Genomic DNA, 24,277 nt, shown 5'->3' with positions numbered 1-24,277 from the left:
TATTCTTGCCTAGTCAGAAGTTTCTTTCCATATATACATATGGAAGCAAAGACTATATAATATATAGAGCCCAGTGCAATAGCGTAGTGGTTCAAGTCCTCGCCTTGAACGTGCCAGGATCCCATATCATTGCCGGTTCTAATCCCGGCGGCCCCACTTCCCATCCAGCTCCCTGCTTGTGGCCTGGGAAAGCAGCTGAGGATAGCCCAAAGTCTTGGGACCCTGCACCCACATGGGAGACCTGGAAGAGCTCCTGGCTCCTGGATTCAGATCAGCACAGTACCAGCCGTTGCGCTCACTTGGGGAGTGAATCATCGGACGGAAGATCTTCCTCTCTGCATATCCACCTTAAAAATAAATAAATAAAAACGTTATATATAGTCTTTTTGTTACTTGCAGGTATGGATTCACAAGAATTTTTTGGCAACAGATAATCTGTTCACAGCGGCCTCTACTTTTCAGTTACAGTTGAGACTAGTATGCGTAAAACCTGTCACACTGTCTTCCAGATGAGATGTAATTCCAGGTTCTAGTGTTCATGTCTGCCCTGTTTAGGAACAAGCATTGTGGCCAGTTGGAAGTAATGACATAGTCCTGCATAGATCCACTGTGTGCAGCAGTTTAGAGATTCTTTCTCATTCTTTGGAGTGCTGCATTTAAGCCCAGAGCCTAGATTTTCCTCCAACTCTGAATGCTTAGATTATAAAGAATTCCCCCACAGCAGAGCTGGGCACGTGGGCATCTTTTGTTTCTGTCAGTACGGCACAATCTACACGGCTTCTTAACCATCGACATACAAGACACTGCCAACTTCCCCAGAACAGTCTGCTCTCACCTTAAGCACCTGCTCCGGGTCAGGTGCTTGGCCTAGCAGTTAAGCATTTTTCGTTGAACACGGGGGACTTGAGTTCCATTGCCAGCCCTGGTTCTCAATCCAGATACCTTCACTCTGGGAGGCAGCAGGTGATGGCTTGGTTGGGTCCCTGCCACCCTCATTGGAGACCTGGATTGAGTTCCTTGCTCGTGGCTTTGGCCTGGCCATGCCCTGGCTTTGTTGGCATCTGCAGAGTTGATCAGATAACAGTCAGGTGAATGTAAATTACTTTTAAGTAATTGATGATTAGTGCTGTCCAATGGATGCCTCTAACGACTTACACTACTCACTGATGTACTGGTATTTTACATAGAATACATTCATAAGGTAAAGATGCCAAACTTTGGAAAAAAGATAAAGCAAAAGAAGGATTTATTTAAAATTCAAAAAGTTTGGTGATTTTACAATTGTCACATAAAAATTAAAGATTGAAACTAAAGAAATGAAAAGGCTTATTGTCGAGTCAAGGAAAGGCACACAGCTGTCACAGGCCTGGTCACAGTGTGTCCATCACACTGGCTGTCTACAGCTTCTGAATGAGCATGGCAGAAGCACCTCCTCCTCCGTTGCAAATGCTAGCCAGACCGTATTCTCCTTGCTTCAAGGCGTGAGCCAAATGTACAACAATCCTGGCTCCAGACATCCTAGGATTAAGAGAGAATTCTGGTTTTTAAGTGAAGTAAAGAGTCCACGGTTAACTAGAAAATGTTTATATTCCCTTTCTTATTACCGTTCACAGAAATGATTGTTTTTAGGAATGGAAACAGGTTTCAAACTTGAGTCTCTGAGGTTACTGCTGGATATCACCTACCAGAAACGGGGTTTGCCTTAGAAAGCTTGGGGAGGCAGGAAACGTGCTGCACTACTTAGGTTTACATAGAAGAACAGCACATTAAGCTGCTGCCTGTGACACCTGCATCCCATAGTGAGTCCTGGCTGCTCCCCAGATCCTGTTCCCTGCAGTGGAACCTGCAGTTCTGCCACCTGCGCCCTAGTGGGCACCTGGGGAGTAAACTAGCAGCAAGACTTCTGTGACTGTTTCAGATAAAATTTTTTTAAAAGCGTAAGTAGAGCAATGCCAATGATTAAGGTAGACATGGTTTTCTAACGTCACCTACCCAATGGGATGCCCCAGAGAAACGGCTCCCCCATCGACGTTGACCTTCTGAGGGTCAATCCCCAGCATCTTCATGTTGGCCAGGACCACCACACTGAAGGCTTCGTTCACTTCCCACATTGCAATGTCTTCTTTTTTCAGTCCCGCAACTTGAAGGACCTAGAGAACAGATGATATTTAAATGATTAATAATGACAGTTATTTTAACTTTTTTCTTAAAATTCTGGTTTCTGCTTGCCTTTAATGTCACAGTTACTTAACTGTGGTACTGGAGTCTGTGGTATTTTATATTACTTTATATCCCATTTGGAGACGACAGAGAACAGACAACCCAAAAATCATGTATCCTTTATCTGGGAGTGTTTAGTATAAAGTACACCTTACTGATAAGGCTTAGTTCTACATTCCTGCTCTGGTAGATGAAAAGAAGTATGTCCATCTCTGTGAGAATACTTCAGAAAGTGGATGGAAAATAAAATTGGAAGGTAAGTTTATTTTAGTATAAAAAAATAATTTTCCTTGCGTATTTTCCATGAACATGTTGAAGATCTTTCTATGCCTGGTTTTCAAAAATTTGTTGGTGCCAAAACAAATATCTTAATTCTACTTTCCACAAACATTTTAAAGTCCATTCATATAACTGTTATGACTTATTAAAGTCACAGGTATTTAAATCTGCTAGTATACTGTCATGGTAAATCATCTGGAGCCTTCATTATATCATCCTATTTTATTACGGGAATTCTCTGGCCATGCAGGGAAGCATATTTTATGCTGATGATCCTTAAGCTAATCAGTGCAACCACACTGTCTTGCTCAGAACACGTAGGCTTGCCGTCTAGTTTTACTGCTTACTCTCCAAGACCTTGTGTGAGCATTTCTCATTCAAGAGAATTGCTGCTTCAGAGCGAGTTTTGTTACAACATAAGCAATTCAATTATGTAATTTTTACCTGTTCCACAGAAATAGTTTGGGATTGTTATTCTTTTTCGTCTTACTGTTTTCAGTAGTGGAAAAGTTAAACTTTATGCCATGGCAGATGAATAAGATCTGAATCCTGCAGGATCAGCAACCCAGAAGGTGGCACAACGGGGTACAGTCACTCGCTGTTCTCACCTTTGGCACAGCATATGCAGGTGCAACTGGAAAATCAATAGGCTCTACAGCAGCATCAGCAAAGGCTATTAAAAAAAAACAAAGTTGTTATAATCCTCATTCTTCAAGCACCTACAGCTGTATTTTTATACATAAATGCAGGACAAGTCATTTTCTATAAGCTTCCAAATCCCTATAATATATATAACTATTTGTTCCTTTTCTAAATTTCAAACTGTATAAAAGTATACTAATTACCTAGACTTCGGTTTGCATGACGAGGTGGTTAAGGTGAATTTGCCTGAAAGGGTCCCGGCTCTTGTCTGTAGGAGGCATGCCAGGACAGGAGGCCACAGGTCTTGCTAAATGAGCCACACTGCATTGCACAGCACAGCATTCATAACAAAGAACTAGTGCTTAGGCTGAAAACTAATGATCAATGGTGTTGGGGTACAGCTAGTTAACCAACCATATGCAACAGTGGTATCCCCTGAGACCACAAGTTTGCTCTGCTATTCCAGCTCCCTGCTAGTGCACCTGGCAAGGCAGTGGGAAATGACCCAAGTGCTTTGGGTCCTATCACCCGCAGGAAACCCAGACGGAGTTCCAGGCACGTGGCTTTAATCTGGCCTACCCTAGCTGTTGAAGCCGTCTGGCCAAAAGTAGCCAGCAGATACCTAAACCTATGGAACCACATCATGGGAAATTATATATATGTATTATAAAAAGGAAAAAAAACTCAACTGTGTTTCAAGCAAAATGAACATTTTTTTAAAAAGATTTATAACAAAAATTGCAAGATTTTTAGATTTAGGGCCCAGCGGCGTGGCCTAGTGGCTGGGGTCCTCGCCTTGAACATGCTGGAATCCCATATGGGTGCCAGTTCTAATCCTGACAGCTCCACTTCCCTTCCAGCTCCCTGCTTGTGGCCTGGGAAAACAGTCGAGGACAACCTAACACTTTGGGATCCTGCACCTGTGCCAGGCTCCAGGCTCCTGGCTCCGGATCGGGTCAACACTGGCCATTGCGCTCGCTTGGGGAGTGAATCATCAGACAGAGGATCTTCCTCTATTTCTCCTCCTCTCTGCATATATATGACTTTATAATAAAAATAAATAAATCTTTTTTTAAAAGATTTTTATATTTATATAACAGAAGTATTTGCTTTAAGTCCTTATTTAGAGAGCAAAGTCAACTTTACAGCTAAAATTTGGCTTAATAAGGAGAATAATATCCCACCTAAGGCCACACATTTAATAAATGCCATGAAATATGGCTTTCCTATTTGTAGGCAGTAAACCTCAAGTGTTTTTGCTTCTTTTCCCTTGCTGTCTACAACAAAACATACTTTATTTTCATTTAAGGTGTTTTATTTTGAGAATTACTCTATATGTCAAAGCATTAAAGGAATCAGCTGGCTCTCTGGTGTACTGGGTCAAGCCACCACCCATGACACAGCATCCCATGTGGGCACTGCATCAAGTCCCAGCTGCTCTGTTTCCAGCCCAACTTGCTGCTAACAGCCTGGGAAAACAGCAAAACATGGTCCAAGTCCGGGGCCCCTGCACTGCCATGGGAGACCCAGAAGAAGCTCCTGGCTTCAGCCAGGGTTACAGTCATTTGGGGAGTGAACCAATGTCAGAATACCTCTCTGCATCTTCCCTTCTCTCTCTCTAAATGGCCTTTCGAGTAAGTATAAAAACAGGTTCTTTCTCAAATTGACAGTTAATTTTGCAGTAGCCAACTCCAATATTAATATTAGCAATAAACAGCTCATACGTTTGGGCACAAACAAGGTCAGGACACTTACCTGCTATCCTTGCCAGTGGTTTGACATTGAGCCTCTTGGCTGCATCTGCGGTCATCAGAAGCACAGCAGCTGCTCCGTCATTCAGCGTGCTTGCGTTGGCAGCAGTCACAGTGCCTGGAGGCAACACAGCACAGGTCGGAACATTCCTGGAGTGTGAGTTCATCTGCTCCAGGCTAACACATTCCCTGGGAGCACCTGCCTGTGCTACTGAATGTGTAAGACGGCGAACTCCCACACAATGCCAAGTGCCTTTCTGTGTTTTTAGTCAGTTTTCTCAAAGCTAGCTCAAGAAGGCATGTAGGAGGGTACCGGGGAAGGGCCGGTCTATAATTCACCAAAGGTAGAGGTCAGCTCACATTTTTCTCCCCATTCATCATTTATCTACAACAGCAGACATCCAATAATATTTTCAAAACACTGTCAGAATCAGATGATTTTTTTCCCTGGAATAAGCTGGAATTAAATGTCAAAAAATACAGTCCCTGGCACTATGGCTCAGTGGCTAAATCTTTGCCTAACCAGCATGGCATACCATATACACGCTGTTTCATGCCCAGTTGCTCCACTTCCCATCCAGCTCCCTGCTTGTGGCCTGGAAAAACAGTCAAGGACGGCACAAAGCCTTGGGACCCTGCACCCGTGTGAAGCTCCTGGCTCCTGAATTCAGATCGGCTCAGCTCTTGCCCTGCGGTCACTTAGGGAGTGAATCATCGGACGAAAGATCTTCCTCGCTGTCTCTCCTCCTCTCTGTATATCTGCCTTTCCAATAAAAATAAATCTTAAAGAATACTAAAAGCCACTGAACTAGAGATTTCTCTAATATGTAAATTGTCACTTAGCACTTAACTTCAGTTAGAAGATACTCTTATACACAAAGCTTTGAAAAAAAGACTATGGAACTGAGAAATTCAATCAGAAAAGAGGAAAAACTAACTTCAAGTTAGTGCCACGCTGTACATAGCCAGCTGTAGAGAACTGAATTGCGTTTTTCAAGAAACGCAATTGAAATGCAGATCCATTGTCACCAACAACAAACTTTTCAAGGGCCCATTTCATGCCAGTCACAATGGACACAACAGGGAACAGCATGGCTGTTCTCCATCCTCAGGACACTTACAGTATTTAACAAAAGATGTCAACTTGACTTTCAGCTCATACTTTTTTAAATTTTTTGTTTATTTTTATTATTATTTTCTTTTTATTGCAAAGTCAGATATACAGAGAGAGAAGGAGAGACAAAGAGGAAGATTTTTCTTCTGATGATTCACTCCCGAAGTGACCACAACGGCCAGAGCTGAGCCGATCAGAAGCCAGGAACCTCTTCCTGGTCTCCCATGTGGGTGCAGGTCCCAAGGCTTTGGGCCATCCTCAACTGCTTTCCCAGGCCACAAGCAGGGAGCTGGATGGGAAGTGGAGCTGTCAGGATTAGAACCGGTGCCCATATGGGATCCTGGCACATACCAGGCGAGGACTAGCCAACAGACTATCACGCCGGGTCCTCAGCTCAGACTTTCAAGATGAAATGCATATGAACCATTCTGTAGTCATGTTAAAAAAATTTCTACAAGTTATAAATTTTCAAGCAAATTAAAGCATACTTTGAGTTTGTTAATTTTACTGGAGCCTAATAAACTGAAATCTGAGCCCAAAAACTGAAATAATAATTAAATAAAACCTAGATGCTTTCCGGAGTTGCTGTTTAAACCCTTAAGCAATGCTGAGAATCAGTCTGGCACCATGCCTGTCCTTATGCTTCCTGTCCACTGACCGTTCTCCTTTTGGAACACTGTCTTGAGCTTCGGAACTTTGCTGAAGTCGACACGTTTATATTCTTCATCTTCATTCACCACTACGTCTGGTTTACCTAAAACAAAAATATTTTAAGTCATCACTCAAGGCAAGTAATTATTGAGCTAAAGCAAGAAATTATTGATCTGTGTCTGTTCCTGGCATGCCTGAACTCATCCCCAGTGATACTAACCCGACAGTCCCCTCTTGATAAGCTCCATTATGTTCAGGTTCTTAGAGTGGAATGTATTATTAAGTAACCTAACAAAATAAAAGTCGTTGTATACATCTGCAGCCTGTTCTCCATTCCAACTTCCCTTTGGTGATCACAGGCCCCTCCTCAGAGGAGAGGCGCTATTGGCCCTGAATAAACTCAATATTTGACATGCGAAACACAGTAATCCTTCCTGGAATTGAAATTGTAACGTAACCCAGCTAAATGTCTTTATTGTGGATTTATTCTGCACCTGGGAGCTCTCTTTCCTCTGTGGCCACAAGCCCTGGAGATGTGACAGCCTCACAGAGTTTGCTAGAGCAAAGGACAAACGCACGCAGGGCCACGGACCCCGGGGTGTGTTCTGATCGGATGGAAATCCAGCTCCAGACCCCGAAGTCCCCTCAGCTGACTGCTTTATCAGTTCTGCACAGCACCCTCTTAGTGCTAATTCCAATATAAACTCCCCTGTTAGAACGAGAAAGGACTCAAACACTAATAAACACAATGATCATGCCTGGTTGATACTAGAAATGAATTTAAAGTCAGACATTAAACTGGGTTAAAATATATTACCTCTGAACTGACAACTCTTCCTTTTATTAGCCATAAACACAAGTGTCAACTGAAATGAACAGACAATAATATGCTAACGGCAGTCTTCGACATCATGTACAACTTAGGGGAAAAATTGTAGGGGATGGCTGAGTTACCACTGGGAATGTATACATCAACATCAGAGTGCCACAGCTGGAGTCCCGGCTCTGCTTCCGAGCCCAGCTGTACGCCCTGTCCTGTGCACCCGGGCACAGTGCTGGGCCTCCCTGACCCGGTGGCCGACACGGAGCGAGCCCCGAGCTGCGGCTGCTGCCTGCCTCGGCCTGTTGTTGCAGCAGCTGAAGAGTGAAGCAGTGGATGGAAGGTTTCTGTCTCCCAGCTATGGAAGTAAACCAATCATTTATAAGAGCTTAAATATACTTTGAAACATGATACCTTTGACTGTAATTGTGACAGGAATAACTTCATTTCTAAACTTCCCAGCATCCCAGGCTGCTTTGCTCCTGGTGTATGAGTTAATAGCGTAGGCGTCCTGTGCATCTCGTCCAATATTCAGCTTCTTTGCAGTATTTTCAGCACAGTTACCCTGATGGAAGTTTGAATTTTAAAAAAATTAACAAGGCTTTATAAATGAGAAAAGACCTATTACTTTTACATAACTTGTAAAGCAGCAATTAGCAGTAACTATGTAACTTTCCAGCCATATTATCAAACACTTAAATTCATCCAGAAGTTGCCATCGTAGAAGCATCAAGTCCCAGCTATTCAAGCAAAAGGTAATTTTTCTACTTGCTGAGCCATGATGATTCCATGGACATTAAAAAATATTTCCCTGAGATGCATGGCTAAAATCAACATTTGTATAGCCTTCAGTTGCTAAAATACATCAAGAAGCATAGAGTAATACTGTGTGGTAAGCCACACTTACCATGTGAATTTTATTGTAGACGTCGGTGAGCCCATCTTTCACAATCAAATCCTCCAGCTTCACCCCACCATATGGCGTTGCTCCTCTGTTCATTACATAGGGCACGTTGGACATACTCTCCATCCCACCTGCCACCATCACATCCTGCTCAGCAACACAGAGAGTGTTCACAAGCCCGGCAGGCCCTTCCCACAGCCACCAGGGACACGGGCAGCCCACATGGATTCACTATGTGTTACAAGGTAATTACAGGAATGGAAAGAAATGGTCTAAGATGCACAAAGAATTCCAATTAGAGCCAGCTAATAGCTTTCCAGGAATCCTCCATGTAAGACATCTTCTGAAATTCTCCTCTTCTAAAGAAGTAACCATGGTTCATGGAGGCTGGTGCAGTGGCATACCAGGTGAAACCTCTGACTGACAAAGGCATTCCATATGGGTGCCAGTTCAGGTCCTGGCTGCTTATGGATTGGGAAAGCAGTGGAAGATGACTATGGATTGGGAAAGCAGTCAAGCTGGCTCAAGTCCTTGGGCCCCTGCCCCCACGTGGGAGACCCGGGCGATCTGACCCTGGCTTTGGACAGACTCAGCTCCAGCGGTTACCGCCATTTACAAAGCAAAGCAGCAGATGGAAGATCTCTGTGCATCGTGCATCTCTTCCCTCTGTAACTCTGCCTTTCCAACAATAAAAAAATAACCCTTCCAGGTTTCCTTGTGTTCCTCACCAACTCTTTCAGGATGGCCACAGTGGTTCTTCCACTTGGCCTCTAACACGCAGCCTTTCCTCACCATGCCATTGGCTGTTGTCATCTGACTGCTAGCTGACTGAGATCTATACCCCAGGTCACACAGAACCAGCTGAGCCTCTCAGAAGGCCCATTTATACCTCTACATGTACTGACCCACCCGCCAACAGGGAAACACCTATATTTCCTTCAAAAATAATCAAAATGGCTACCTCATGCTTTCTCTGACCACGTATTTCTATTCAGTCTTGGAGAAGTTTCCTTTCTTCTGTGTTCCCTGATCACCACATAGACTTCTGCAGTTACACTGTGTTGTAGCTATCCTTACATACAAGATCCTCCACTAAGCTCTCTGAAGCCAAACTCCATCACATTTTTATGTCCTCAGCAACAGGCATACAGAATTTCAATAAACAATAACCAACTTGTTTTTACAAATCAATACAAAATCCACATGCAGTATAAGAACAAATTTACGAATAGTTTAATATGAAACAAACTGAAATTAAAGACTATGGCTTCTCCTAGTAAAGTTTGTTTACCAAGTTTGGACTTAATTCCAATATAAAGTGAACTCTTTCCATGTTGCTGTACTTTGTTGACTAGCACTCAGGCTTCCTGATGCTCACTTCTTACATAGCCTCATCCTTGTCCTGCTCTCATCCTCACTTGTATCCCCATCTGTTATTTTTTTCTTAAGAGTTATCTTTATTGGGGCCTGGCGGCGTAGTCTAGCAGCTAAAGTCCTCGCCTTGAACGCCCCGGGATCCCATATGGGCGCCAGTTCTAGTCCCGGCAGCCCCGCTTCCCTTCCAGCTCCCTGCCTGTGGCCTGGGAAAGCAGTTGAGGACGGCCCAAAGCTTTGGGACCCTGCACCCATGTGGGATACCCGGAAGAAGTTCCTGGATCCTGGCTGTGGATCAGCATAGCATCGACCATTGCGCTCACTTGGGGAGTGAATAATGGACAGAAGATCTTCCTCTCTGTCTCTCCTCTTCTCTGTTTATCTGATTTTCCAATAAAGATAAATCTTTTTTTTTTAAGATTTATTTATTTATTGGAAAGTCAGATATACAGAGAGGAGAGAGAGAGAGGAAGATCTTCCATCCGATGATGCACTCCCCAAGCAGCTGCAACAGCCAGAGCTGAGCCGATCCGAAGTCAGGAGCCCAGAGCCGCCTCCCATCCCCCAGGTCCCCCATGCAGGTACAGGGTCCCAAGGTCTTGGGCCGTCCTGTCTCCCCAAGTGACAACAGCCAGAGCTGAACCAATCAGAAGCCAGGAGCCTCGTCCTGGTCTCCCATGTAAGTACAGGGTCCCAAGGCTTTGGACTCTCCTCGACTGCTTTCCCAGGCCACAGGCAGGGAGCTGGATGGGAAGTGAGCAGCCGGGACTAGAACCGGCGCCCATATGGGATCCCAGTGTTTGCAAGGCAACAACTAGTCACTAGGCTACCACGCCGGGCCCAAAATAAATAAATCTTAAATTAAAAAGTTGGGTAAGAGGGAGGGGAGCCAAGTGCCTGGCCTGGCAGGCAAGATGCCATGTATCAGCGTGTCCGTGTTTCATGCCCAGCTCCTATCTGCCAAGCTTCCTGCCAGCACGCATCTGGGAGGACTGCGAGTTCCCAGCTCCTAGCCTAAGCCACGCCAAGCTGCAGCTGTTAGGGCCATCTGGGTTTGGGTCAGATGGCAATTCTGTCTCCCTGCCAAGCAAATAAAAAATAAACTGTATGAAAACTAAAATTAAAAACATGGCTTTATTTGGGCAGAGGTAAATTTTTTAAAGATATATTTATTTTTATTGAAAAGTCAGATTTACAGAGAGGAGAGAGAGAGTAGAATCTTCCGTCCGCTGGTTCACTCCCCAAGTAACCACAACAGCCGGAGCTGAGTTGATCCAAAGCCAGGAGCCACGACATGAACCAGCGCCCATATGGGATCCTGGCATGTGCAAGCTGAGGATTAGCCACTGAGACACCACGTCATGCCCAGAAAAATAATTTTGAAATCAACAATCCTCTTTTCAGATTATGTATTGTCCATTTTATCAAAAATACAATCAAAATAATTTTTGTGGCAAAATAAATTTGTACTTAGAGCAATATTTTATTTTTTTATTAAGAGACAGAAAGATCCCTCATCTGCAATTCACTGCCCTAAATACTTGCAACAGCTAGTGCTGGAATGGGGCCAGAGCCAGGAATGCAATCCAGGTCCCCAATGGGCAGCAAGAATACGGGCACGGGTACGTCCCAAGGTCTCCCCGGTGGGAAGCTGGAGCACAGAGCCAGGGTTGAGGATCAAATCCAGGCCTGCAAAGCGGGGACAAGGGCATCCCACCTGCGAGACCACTCCCCAAACTCCTACTTTACACTAACTTTTCAAAGCACCTTTGTATTATTTTTTAAACAATGTGTCTGGTACAGTAGCTCAGATATCAATCCTTTTTCTTTGGTTTCCCTTCTGATTAGAAACAAAACCAGGCAGGGGTACAAAGTAAAGGGTACACATAACTGTTTCTTATATATATGAGAAGTCATTTACAAACCCCTCACAATCACTTTTCTCCAGTGTAGCAAGAAATGTACTAGAAAGGGTTACGATCTCTCTTCACAGTTCAGCCCTGTGACTTCAGTCAGTTACGCCCGCCTCTGGAAGACCAAAGGCTTGGGTCTGCTGGTTCTCCGAGGCCAGCTCCAGTCCACTGACCTCAGAGGCTGTTTGCAGAGCTGCCTCTCTCCTGCTTCCTCTGCCAAAAACTCAGTCTGCATCAGCGAGGCCAACGCAAGCTTGCACACCCTAACCAACCCGAGCAGTGTGGGAGTACAGCCCCCCACCCATCGGAGCGCCGGCAGCACTGCCCGTGCAGGGGAAACCCTCCTTCTGGTGGCTAACACAGTGCTCCCAACTTTCTAAATCATCCAGACTCAGAAAGATTCAACGGTAAAAGATCATCCCGAGATAACTATGATTTGTTGGCTAAAAACCTTCTAACCCAAGACGCACAAGGCCACCACTTTGACCTAGACTTCAAGTGGGATTAACAAACCGAGAGTGGAGACAACACGGCAATTGTGTGGCTGAGACAGAATGTCGTTTCTAGAGCCTTAGTGAGCTTAGGCTTCTAGTGTAGCAGGGCTGTTCCAGAACAAATGGAGAAGCAGGTGCCGCTTACCTGATGCCCGCACATCAGGCTCTGAGAGGCCAGCATGATGGCTTTCATTCCTGAGGCGCAAACCTTATTCACAGTGGTGCATGGAGTGGAAATGGGCAGCCCTAAAACCAACACAGGTCATCTTCTTGAAAAACATACACTTTCCAAACACCACTGAACCATTAATAGCATAGATCATATTACTGTAATTTGCAACATTTCTTCTGCCAAGCAAGCTATTGTATGTTCCATTATTCACTTACTACGTTCAGTTAAAGGGCAATTATCTTCAATTGATGGTCTCACACATTTTCAATACAAAAGCAAAAGTGTGCTCCCAGTACCTGCGCCCAGGACTGCTTGCCTTGTCGGGGCCTGTCCTTCACCTCCTTGCAGAACATTGCCCATGTACGCTTCTTTCACCTCTTCTTTGGGAATCCCTTTTAAGAAACACCAAAGAGCCGTTGCTGCATTGCAGTCACTGTCAGGATGGGTGATTACCTAGTCGGGGACACAACATTCCACACACACGGGCAGGGCTTTCTGCTTCTTAGCAGCTTTGCGTTTCTTTCCAAACTCCTTAATAAAGGAATTGGGAGATAGAGGCTGCAAGTCATCTCCCCAAGTTGCTCACACTTAGGTGTGTGACCCGAATCATGTTCCTCCTCACCCAGAAAGCCAAACAGCTACCCACCTGCCTTCTCAATGGCTCCCTGGATTGCCAGGGAACCGAGCTGGGTGGCCGGCAGTGAGGACAGACTGCCTAGGAAGGATCCGATGGGTGTCCTTGTAGCACTTACTATGACCACCTCCTGGCAAGACAGAAGATGGTCAAAGTCATGCAGCTGCTGCCCCCAAATTGTTCTTCATTCAATAAATGTAATGCATTCATTATCCAAGAAACAGACCAAAGTGATCAGTAACTTAAGACATAACAGAAAAACGTAAGACATCCAACATGAAGACGGACATACCTCCTTTCCAATCCCCCACAAGAATCTGCGGAAGCTGAAGCTGCAATACTGTATCTCACACCGAAGTGAAGAAATGCTCACTTCATCTACTCTAACTGCAGAGTGAACGGCCCCAGCCGGGGGTTCCTCATGCAGTGGGCTCTGCGCTGGAAATGCGGCCCTGTACGCTAACGGAGGCCACGGGCCTCAGAGTTAAGACAAAGCCAGAGCCGCAGGTTCCTTCAGGACATCACAATTAAGAAACAGGTGCACGTTCTCTGCATCACCCCACTCGAACACTTTTCTCCACTCTCCTGTCAGCTCGCGCGTAAGCAGCACAAGTGAGCCCTAGCTAGGCTGTGACACAGAGCCACTGCTGCTAGGTGACCCTGCGCCATTGCAAAGCCCAGCGAGTGCCCGACGAGCTGACCTTCACATACACTGAAAGCACAGCACTTGGATTTTTATTAACTACATTCACATTTCCTTTAAATTCTTGAAATCCTAAGGCACAATTTTAAACTTATACTTACATTCAAAGTAGGTTTTGATACGTAAGTTCGCTCCACATATCTCATTTCCTGCAATATAAATATTCCTAATGTCAAAATGTAAAAATTACTATCTTTATTATTTTCTATTGTTCGTTCTTGGGGCTACGGTGATTTCTTTCTGCCTCCTCATGATTATATCCAAGGTTTCCAAAGTCAGCATATATCATTTTATTTTATAAGTCAGAAAAAAAGACTGCTTTGTTAAACTTTTTCTTAAAGATTTATTTAATTCGAAAGGCAGAGTCACAGAGAAAAGACACAGAGAAAAAATATTCCATCTGTTGGTTCACCTCCCAAAAGGCCACAACATCTGGAGATGAGCTGATCTGAAGCCAGGAGCCAGGAGCCTCCTCCAGGTCTCCCACATGGGTGCAGAGTCCCAAGGCCCTGGACTGTCCTCCGCTGCTTTCCCAAGTCCCAAGCATGGAACTGGATGGAAGTGGAGAGCTAGGACATGAACCAGCACCCACATGAGATGCCGTGCTTGGAGGCAAGAGGGTTGGCCAGCTGAGCCTTTGCTCCAGCCCCTATACATTTTTCTGATTTGTGTGCTCTATTCATGTTCTAACTTTGGATAAGTTTCTTTTTATTTAAAAAGCAGAGCGACAGAGCAAGAAAGAGACAGCGATATTCTATTGGTAGACCCACTCCCAAAGCCTGCAACAGTTCTGGGAGGACCAGGCCCAAGCCAGAAGCCCAGAATTCCTCCCAGGGCTCCCACCTGAGGGGCGGGGACCCAGGCACTGCAGCCATCCCCTGCTTCTCCTGGCACGTGCATTCCAGGACGCTGCACAAGACAGTGGGGACGCACACCACGCACTCCAGGCTGGTATGCGGACAGACACCTTCAGCAGGAGCCCAAAACCAACCTGTCACTTCTGGAAAATTTATTACCTTAAAATATCTAAGTTTTTTTTTTAAGATTTATTTTCATTGCAAAGTCAGACATACAGAGAGGAGGAGAGACAGAGAGGAAGATACTACGTCTGATAATTCATTCCCCAAGCAGCTGCAATGGCCAGAATTGTGCCGATCCGAAGCCAGGAGCCAGGAGCCTCTTCCTCCAGGTCTCCCATGTGGGTGCAGGGTCCCAAGTCTTTGGTCTGTCCTCCACTGCTTTTCCAGGCCACAGGCAGGGAACTGGATGGAAAGCAGGGCTGCTGGGAGATGACCTGGCACCCATAGGGGATCCCAGCGCATGCAAGGAGAGGACTTTAGTCACTAGGCTACCACACCGGGCCCCCCTTTATTTTTCCTAAAGATTTTTATTTTATCTTCATTGGAAAGTCTAATATACAGAGAGAAAGAGAGAGAGAGAGAAAGAGAGAGGAAGTTTTTTCATTCACTCCCAAAGTGGCCACAACAGTGGTAGCTGAGCCGATCCCAAGCCAGGAGCCAGGAACTTCCTCTGGGTCTCCTAAATGGGTACAGGGTCCCAAGGCTTTGGGCCATCCTCAACTGCTTTCCCAGGCCACAGGCAGGGAGCTGGATGGGAATCAGGGCTGCCGGGATCAGAACCAGCACCCATATGGGATCCCGGTGCGTGCAAGGTGAGAACTTCAACTGCTATGTTACAGCGCCAGGCCTGGTTTTTGTTTGTTTTGGTTTGGTTTTTAATATGTAAGCTTTCTAAAATGTTCTGGGTTAAATCCATGTTCTAAATGACAAGAAAAGATTTTCACTCCTTACTTTCTCAATATCATTTGCTATTTCTTCCTGTAAACTTCCAACAAGCATCCCTGATCTACATGAGGCAAACACACCGGTGTAAATCTAATCTTATGTTTCCAGATACATTCTTTTAAGAAAAGAAACGTAAAAATTGTGCCCATAGTACTCAATTCTTTTTTCAATGCTTAAATGACAGATTTAAAGGGCCACAGTGTGACATTTTAATGCTTGTACACCAATAAGCAGCGATCAGACCAGACTCCGTTCCTAGTAACAAATGCCAACAGGAAGGAATTCTGAAAATGCAAGCACAGTTCAGGGACCTGACATCTGAAACTTAGAACTATTTCTAGGATAAAGAACAAGGGAGAAAACTTGTACTCTCTGAAGTCAGGGTCAGAGCAGATATTCCCAAACGCAGCTTCATTTAGAACGTACTTGTGCTAACAGGCACAATGGGTGACCACGCACCCTAAGCACAGCCACAGGTCAACAGGCCTACACACCTCTAAGGCTTACGTGAACTGATAATTCAGCTTCTCACAGGCCACATGTGCTGTGCCTTGACCCAATGCAAGTAACAGAAACTTCTGTTGGTGACACAGAACAGACAAAAATGAAGTAGTCTTGACAAGTAGGGATTATAAACAGAAAGGCCTGAGAACCACAAGGCATGCCCCCTGAGTCAAGTGTGTGGATGAGAACAGTCGCATGCACATAGCAACTTGGGAAGAGTCCCCTGGCCAGGGCTAGACCAGAACATAACTCTACAGTAATCCATTTTATTCAATGTCATGTGGTGAAGTAAGGCATCTGCAAATGGAAATTTCATGTAAGCAATTTGCTTTATGTCTTGACTTTTAAACATCAGGATGTTTAAACTTTTAAACATTCAGTGTACCTTCTTTTTCATTTTAAGATTTGCTCATTTTTACTTGAAAGGCAGATTTAAGAGAGGAGAGACAGAGAGAAAGCATCCATCCACAGCTTCACTCCCCAATTGGCCACAATGGCCAGAGCTGAGCCTTGCAGCTGAGCCTGCAGGAACCCAAGGCTTTGGGCCATGTTCTGCTGCTTTTCCAGGTTATAAGCAGAGAGCTGGGTGGGAGGTGGAATGACTGGAACATGAGCTGGTGCTTGCGTGTGGAGAGCTACCCTGCTGAGCCATGGCACTCTCTCTTCTGGTGAAGCCTTTGTAAGGCAGGGCTCATTCACACACCAGAGCCTGATCCCTCACTTGCTTGTCAGACACAAGGAAATCACGGACCTCATCAAAGGCACTAGCTGGGGATTCATCATCTGTAAATGATGGTCCTCACACTCAAGTGGGAGAGAAATGTTAAAGTTACCCAGACATCATCTTAAGATCAAATCTGTCAAGTACCACAGGGTGACATGGTCAATAAGCCATCCTGTATGTTTGCAGAGATAGCATCAAGTTCAAATCCATGGCTCTGCTGACTTATTTGAACTTCATGTTAACCCAACACAGTTGACTTGATGCTATCAGAAAAGCCTGCTTGCCACCTCTGTTTGCATTTGGGTCTACTCCCGAGCTTTCCACCAAGGTGACAGCGGTGCCACTGACCCAGACAACCCGCACCCTGCTTACCAAGAAAGCGAAGCCCAAGTGCACAATCGGGGCAGCTGGACTCAAAACCCACAGCCTCAGGACACAGAATGTGGTCTGCAGTTCACTCAATCCACTTGTCACAGAAGCATATTTGCATATTACCTATGACTGGTCCCTCCTTCTGGCCAGAAGACCAAGCCAGCACTCAGAAAGTGGGTCAGCTCAATGAGGGTGGGGACTTGGACTGTAGCTGGCATCACATACAAAATAGAGGTTAGAGCAAGGAGTGACACCAAAAGGAACCAGAGAAGCAAAGATACAGAGTGCACGGATACTCAGAAAGCCACGGCATACTCTAAGAGACAGGTTACTTGGTTAATGATCATTCAGTCTGGACTCTGGCAGGCCCAGACAGACTGTATTTCCTATCTTTGCATGTCTGGGTGTTGCGCCTCTTCAGAAATTTCCCTTCCTCAGCAGTTACAGTGGCGCTTGGGGCCCCGTGTTACAGTGCAGTGGGTTAAGCCGTCACCTGCAAAGCCAGCATCCCACTTCTGAGCACTGGTTAGGGTCCAGGTTGCTCCACTTGCCATCTAATTCCCAGCTAATATGGCTGGGAAGGCCGCAGAAGCTGGCCCAAGTGCTGGGCCCTTGCCACCCACGTGAGAGAGCCGGATGAAGCTCCTGGTTTCTGGCTTCAGAGCAGCACCACTCTGCCTGCCTGCTGCAGGCATGGGGGAAGGGATCCAACATCAGGAACGTCTTTCTCTCTCTCTCTCTCTCTCTCTCTCTCTCTCTCTCTCTCTCTCTCTCTCTGTTTGCCCTTCTAATACATAAATAAATCTTAAAACAAAAATGAGAAATTTCAGTAATACATGCAAGCATAAACCACCAGGGGAACTCTCCCTTGGACTACATCCTGCTAGGACCCTACCTTGGGGGTTCACTCCTACCTCACTAGTTAGTTTTCTCAGTCCCTTTATTACTTCATCTCCCGATCCCTCTGAGTATGGGAATGCCCCAGGGCTTTCCTCCAGGCCCCTTCCAATGGTTCAACTTCACTGCTTCCTCAGACCACCTGGCCCCTGGGCTATGAATGGCAGTGATGATCTCTTCACCAAATCTCTCCAGATCTGACCTGTCCATAGTCTCGGTTAGCCAACCTGGTAGCTTCAAGAGAACGCCCAAGGTGCAGCTCTCCATTCCCACCCTGGAGACAGCATTTCTTCCCATTCCTTATCGTCCACCTCAGATGCTCCAGCCAAAGTCACCCTTGCCCCTTCCTTTACAGAGGCTGTCCACACTCCAACCCAAGCATCCCTGACTCCTCCTCCGCGCCATCGCTGCCTTCCAGCTCCTGCTTCCCCAACAGTCCTCCCCAGTAGAGCAGGCCATCACACCCCTTGTTTTAAACACCCCTGTGTTTTAAACCCTTGGCGCTTTCCCATTCTCTTGGGAAATCCCTTGGAAGCAGGTCACCCAGAGCCCTCCTCTTTGTTATACATCCAGCCCTAACTCCAAGCTCTTCCCTGAGGACCTCAGCCAACCATACTTTCCCCGGAGCTCTCCATGGCAGGTCAGTTTTTATTCTTGGTGCCTTGACTGACACAAGCCACGCTCCCACCCTGTGACTTTTCCCTAACCACTCTGCTTAACGTTGTCCTCACAGCCGGCACAAGTTCAGTCTCCACTTGCGACACCAGCACCCCGCATGTGCACTGTCTGAAGAGCTGGCTGCCCCACTTCTGATCCAGCTCCCTGCTAGCGCACCTGGGAAAGCAGCAGAAGCTGGCCCAAGTGCTCGAGTCCCTGCAACCACACGGGAGACCCAGAAGAAGCTACAGGCTCTTAGCTTCTACCTAGCTTAGTCCATTGGAGCCATCTGGGGTGTGAACCAGCAGATAGATGCAATGTCGCTCTCTGTCTCTCCCCCTCTCTTCAACGAAAAATAAACTTTAAAAAAAGGTTGGCTTCAATTGCTCCCTTTCATAGATTTTTTTTTTATCTTTTTCAAAGTACCTCTCACCACATAAACATGCTATTCCCACCCTTGCTTTATGGCACACCTCCCTAACCGGCTTCTTTAAAAAGAAGTATTGATTTAACTGTTTTTATTTGGAAGGCAGATTTACAAAGAGGAGAGACAAAAAAAAAAAACTGTCGGTTGGTTCACTCCCCCAGTAGCTGCAAAGGCCAGAACTGAGCAGATGCAAAGCCAGGAAACTACTCCAGGTCTCCCAAGGGAGTGCAACGTCCCAAGGACCTGAGCCATCCTCCACTGCTCTCCCAGTCCATAAGCAGGGAACTGGATCGGAAGTGAAGCAATCAGGAATAGACCTGCTGCCCCTATGGGATGCTAGGGCTGCAGGTGAAGGGTTAGCCTGTTGAGTCCCCTGGCCCCTCATCCAGTACGACCAGTGTTGGTCCAGAACGGGAAAACCTGGCCAGAGAGACAGAGAGAGAGAGAGAGAGAGAGAGAGAGAGACAGACAGACAGACAGACACACGCACACACGGAGAGCAAGTGAAGACTGTGGACAATTTGTGTTTATTTAAAGGCAAAGGTGAAAGAGCCCATGAAATGGGTGAGGGGTCAAACTCCATTCCACAAAGTGGCACAGAAAATGCAACATCCCAATATAACAGATTCCCAGGATTCAGGAAATAACCGTTTAATTCAAGTAGATGCCAATACACCCAAGTACTGGAGTTCAATAGTATGAACGCCACATACCATATGCTACCCAGCCCAGCTGTTACTTGCAAAACAGGAATATTTGTGTTTGACCATAAACCGTCAAGCAAGAAGCTTCCACACGTGTGGTTTTACACACCTGGCGTGCTCAGCAATCTCACAGACTGAGTAAGAACACAGCTTTCCTTGAAACCCAGGCCTCCAGGCTTGCCCTCTGTCCCAGTCACCCGGAGCGAGTGAGGCAGCCGGCCTGTGCCAGGGCCCCTCGCCCCCAATTGTTAACACCCAGTACTTTCACCATCTCTTGCTGAAAGCTGCTCCCTCTGGGCTCCTGGCGCCAAGCACCCTGCTTTTAAGCTGGGCTAAGTCCACACCCACACAGTCATTTTCTGCCAACCAGTCCCACAACTCTGGGGCAAATCCAAACTTTCAAAAACCTAGCTGGGTTTCAAAGCTTATTGCTCTCAACCCTGCTAGGTTTTTAAGTGGTGCAAAATAGGACCATTTTTCTTAAAAAAATCCCAGTCTTTCTAATGTAACAGGGGCAGGGGAGGGGAACTCTCCACAATAATGCTCACCAACGCGTCGAAGCTGCTTCAGGGGCCTGCGGAGTCTCCTCGTCCCTCCCGTCCCCCGCCCAGGGCCACGCCAGGCGCGGATCCGGGCCCAGGAGCGGCGCCCACGGCGCTCCCCGGGCCTGCGGGAGCACCACACGGGCTCCGAGGCCCGAGCCGCCCAGACCCTCGGCCCAGGCCCCCGAAGGCCGCGGCCCGCTCACCTGCAGCAGCCGGCAGAGCAGGGGGCGACGCCCGCGGGCGCCGCCGAGCACAAGGGCCGCCAGCACAGCCATGGTCACGCGGCGGAACTGTCAAGGGCAAAACGGCAGCGATGAGAACGGCAGCCGCACCAACGACAGACCCCGAGCGCCGCCACAGACTCCGCCCCGGGCCGCCTCCTCCACCAGCTACCTCGGGCCCCGCGGGCTGCGCCGCCCGGACGGCGGGGCGGGGCCTGGGAGGGGCGGGGCCTGGGAGGGGAGGAGCCAGGCGCAGGGCCTGGGAGGGGCGGGGCCAGGCGCGGGACCTGGGAGGACTGGAAAGGGGCGGGGCCTCGGAGGGGGAGGAGCCAAGCGCGGGGATTGGGAAGGAGAGGAGCCAGGCGCGGGGCCTGGGAGGGGCGGGGCCTGGCGCGGGGCCTGGGAGGGGCGGGGCCAGGCGCGGGGCGGGGCCAGGCGCGGGGCGGGGCCTGGCGCGGGGCGGGGCTGAGAGGCCCCAGCTGCCCCAGGTTGACCATGGCCACGTCGGGCTTGCTCAGAAAGGGTCAGGCACTTGACTAGCTACTGGTTTACCAGCTTCAACCCTTCTGAAGCCTCTGGCTTTCTACCTAGTACGAAGACCTCTCAAGGGAATAAGGCAGGTCAGTAAGCTTTTAAAACAGTGAAAAAAAGCCTTGGCAATTGCTTTACAGGAAGAAAGATGAAAAAGAGAATTAGAAAACATTTAAAAACTGTATTTATTTATGTTGACTGAAAGGCAGAGAACCAGGGCTAGCCGTCTGTCTGCTGGTTCACTGTCCTGAAACAGTCAGGGCTGGACCTGCCTGGAGCCTGGAATTCAGAATGGGGAGTCCCACTTAAGCGACAAGGACACAAGTGTATAAGCCATCGTCTGCCGCCTCCCACGGTGCACGTTAGCACAAGGCTGGAGAAGAACCAGGCATGCCCCAGGGAGGCCGGCATCTCCAGCAGGGAGGCTGCATGCCACATGCTCGGCCCTAGAATGCACACCAACACCTTCAACAGTGAAGGGTTGTACTTCATCGAGATAATAGGAAATGACGTTAAAAGCCAAGTTTGTGGGGCCAGTCTTATGGCACAGTAGGTTAAGCCTCTGCCTGCGATGCTAGTATCCCATATGGGCAGTGCTTCAAGTCACCGATGCCCCACTTCCAAGCCAGGTCCTCCAAATGCTCCCATTGGAATGCAATGGGAAATGTCCCAGGACTTAGACCCCAGACCTACACAGGAGACCTGTATGAACCTGCTGGCTCCTGGCTTCGTCTGGCCTAGTGCTGGCCATTGCTGCCATGCAGGGATAACCATCAGATCTTCCTCTCTCTTACACCCTTTTCTAACTGCCTTTCAAATAAATTAATAATTTCTTTAAAAGATGGGACCATCACAATAATTTCATTGCAGGTGCAAGCACCAGGACAACACTTGGGTGCCAGTTCATATCCTGGCTGCTCCATGGTCCATTCAGCTCCTTGCTTGTGGCCTGGCAAAGCAGTCAAGGACAGCCCAAGGCCTTGGGACCCTGCACTCATGTGGGAGAACTGCAAGAAGCTTCCAAATCGTGGCTTCAGATCAGCTCAGCTATCTCAGCTGGTTATTTGAGGAGTGAACCAGTAGATGGAAGACCTCTCTGTGTCTCTCCTTCTCTGTAAATCTGCCTTCCCAATAAAAATAAATCCTTTTTTTAAAAAAAAAAAAAGGCAAATTTTGAAACATGTATGTATAGCTTTTTCACATCATGTATTTTCATGAGCTTTTAAATTTGTTTTATAATATTATTCATGAGTTTATTTTAAAGATGAACTTATTTGAAAGGCATGCCTATATAGAGAGAAGGTAACAGGGATCTGCCATCTGCTGGTTCACTCCCTAAATGGCCATAACAGCCAGGCTGGGCCAGGCCAAAGCCAGAAGGCTTAACTGCGTCTGGGTCTCGCAGAGTGGGTAGCAGGGTCCCAAGCACTTTCCCAGGAGCAATCACAGGGAGCTGGATCAGAAATGGAGCAGCAAGGACTCAAACTGACATTCATCATCATGCCAGTGTTGCAGGCAGCTGGTTCATGTGCTGTACCATAACAGCAGCCTCCATCGACTCATTTTTTTATTTGGAACATACAAAAGGAGAGAGAGAGAGAATGAGAATATTCCATGAGGTAGGTCATTTCACCAATGCCAACAACAGCCAGGGCTGGGCCAGGCCAGAGTCAGGAGCCCAGCATTCCAACCAGGTCCGCCACGTGGGTGTTAGCAAAGCAGACTCAGCAGCGTCGGCAGTCTCCTGTTGCAGGCATCCATGAGAAGCGGGACTGGGCAAGCCAGGGTTCAAAGCCAGGTGCTGCAGGATGCGACGCGGCTGTCCCAGGCAGCAGCCTCACCCGGTGCTCCACAGAACCAGCCCAGGCACAATCTGCTTGAAGAGCTTCATGGTAATCTTCAGAAAACTTCCCCACACCAGATGCTGCTGTTCCTCACCATGTACATGAGCTAGTTCTGGGATAATGAAAACAAAATGTACTTGTCAGGACCGCAAACAAGTGACCAAAGTGACAGAGCTGGGGTCTGGTCTGATGGCTTGCTGCAATGCTTTCTCTCACCTCTGCAGAATAAAAAACCAGGGCGATTCTGACGTGCAGCTACTCCTGATTGAGCATCATTCAGTTGTGGATAGCAAGTATTTATGACTTTCTAAACATTTTTTTCCCTTATGGTGATGGTCATGTGAAAGATAAAACAAAGTGACAATATACAAATGGAACATCTTAACTTGCTCCAAGCTCTAACAAAATGTTTTAAGGAAAGTAAAAATCTTTGAGGCTTGGGCCCGGCGCGGTGGCGCAAGCGGTTAAGGTCCTCGCCTTGCACGCCCGGGATCCCATATGGGTGCCGGTTCTAATCCCGGCAGCCCTGCTTCCCTTCCAGCTCCCTGCCTGTGGCCCGGGAAAGCAGTCGAGGACGGCCCAAAGCTTTGGGACCCTGCACCCGCGTGGGAGACCCGGAAGAGGCTCCTGGCTTCGGATCAGCATAGCATCGACCGTTGCGCTCACTTGGGGAGTGAATCATCGGATGGAAGATCTTCCTCTCTGTCTCTCCTCTCTGTATATCCGCCTTTCCAATGAAAAAATAATAAAAAATAAATCTTTAAAAAAAAAAAAATCTTTGAGGCTAGCATCATGGCATGATAAGTGTCAGCATCCCATATGGGCACTGGTTTGTGTGCTAGATGTTCCACTTCCCATCCAGCTCCCTGTTTGTGGCCTGGGAAAGCAGTCAAGGACGGCCCAAAGCCTTGGGACCTGCACCCATGTGGGAGACCTGGAGGAAGCTCCTGACTCCTGGATACAGATTGGCTCAGCTACGGCAGCTGCAGCCATTTGAGGAGCTAACCAGCAGATAGAAGATCTTTCTCTCCAATTCTCTTTGTCGCTGTAAATCTACATTTCTAGTATAATAAATAAATCTTGAAACAAAAGCAAAAAAAGGTAAATTTTCATTCGGTGTAGGTGAAAGTGACTATGCTAACAGATGAGACAGAAACGGAGTGATGGGAAAGTTAACGCTCAAAGAAAAACCAAAGAACACTTCCCATGTATTAATCTGTGTCTCTGTGCTATGATTGCTGTCACAGGAGATAACGTAATGCTGGGGCATAAATTTTCTTAATAAAGGGATACAGCTTTCAAAAGCTAGTTTGTCTTTTTTTTCCAATTTTCAATGTAGTCATTTTTTTTAAATTTTGAATTTTATGGTACAATT

The 24,277-nt window shown here is 47.0% G+C and overlaps 1 protein-coding gene across 4 annotated transcripts; it reads right to left on the bottom strand.

Moving 5' to 3' along the window:
• Nucleotides 1-1,229: 1,229 nt before the first annotated feature.
• ACAT1 (acetyl-CoA acetyltransferase 1) lies at nt 1,230-20,658 on the bottom strand. Of its 4 annotated transcripts, XM_040976889.1 has the most exons (13): nt 20,510-20,657; nt 13,773-13,820; nt 12,981-13,098; nt 12,631-12,726; nt 12,308-12,408; nt 8,385-8,528; nt 7,892-8,042; nt 6,665-6,760; nt 4,897-5,010; nt 3,108-3,172; nt 1,993-2,150; nt 1,902-1,903; nt 1,230-1,537 (listed from the first exon to the last, which is right to left on the bottom strand). In XM_040976889.1, exons 1-13 carry the CDS (start codon nt 20,579-20,581, stop codon nt 1,398-1,400), a joined length of 1,305 nt encoding a protein of 434 aa, XP_040832823.1. In that variant the 5' UTR covers nt 20,582-20,657; the 3' UTR covers nt 1,230-1,397. The 4 variants fall into 4 exon arrangements, with proteins under 4 accessions (XP_040832823.1, XP_040832822.1, XP_040832825.1 ...); XM_040976888.1 differs by lacking the exon at nt 1,902-1,903 and having other exon boundaries at nt 1,230-1,518; nt 20,510-20,652; XM_040976890.1 differs by lacking the exons at nt 1,230-1,537; nt 1,902-1,903; nt 3,108-3,172 and having other exon boundaries at nt 1,992-2,150; nt 20,510-20,658.
• Nucleotides 20,659-24,277: the final 3,619 nt, after the last annotated feature.

The sequence above is a fragment of the Ochotona curzoniae genome, unplaced genomic scaffold (genome assembly GCF_017591425.1).
Source record: "Ochotona curzoniae isolate NIBS_2020 unplaced genomic scaffold, NIBS_Ocur_1.0 contig_2723, whole genome shotgun sequence".
Taxonomy (NCBI): Eukaryota; Metazoa; Chordata; class Mammalia; order Lagomorpha; family Ochotonidae; genus Ochotona; species Ochotona curzoniae.
The sequence above is the reverse complement of the archived record's forward strand: the minus strand, read 5'-3'. Positions and strand labels throughout refer to the sequence as shown.

Coding starts and splice junctions, on each gene's coding strand:
- ACAT1 (XM_040976889.1), bottom strand. CDS start 20,581: ATGGCTGTGCTGGCGGCCCTTGTGCTCGGCGGCGCCCGCGGGCGTCGC. Junction 5,011..6,664: donor AGTGTTCCAAAAGGAGAACG/GTCAGTGGACAG, acceptor TGTTGCCTCCAG/GCACTGTGACTGCTGCCAAC. Junction 2,151..3,107: donor CTGCATATGCTGTGCCAAAG/GTGAGAACAGCG, acceptor TCTGTTCTCTAG/GTCCTTCAAGTTGCGGGACT.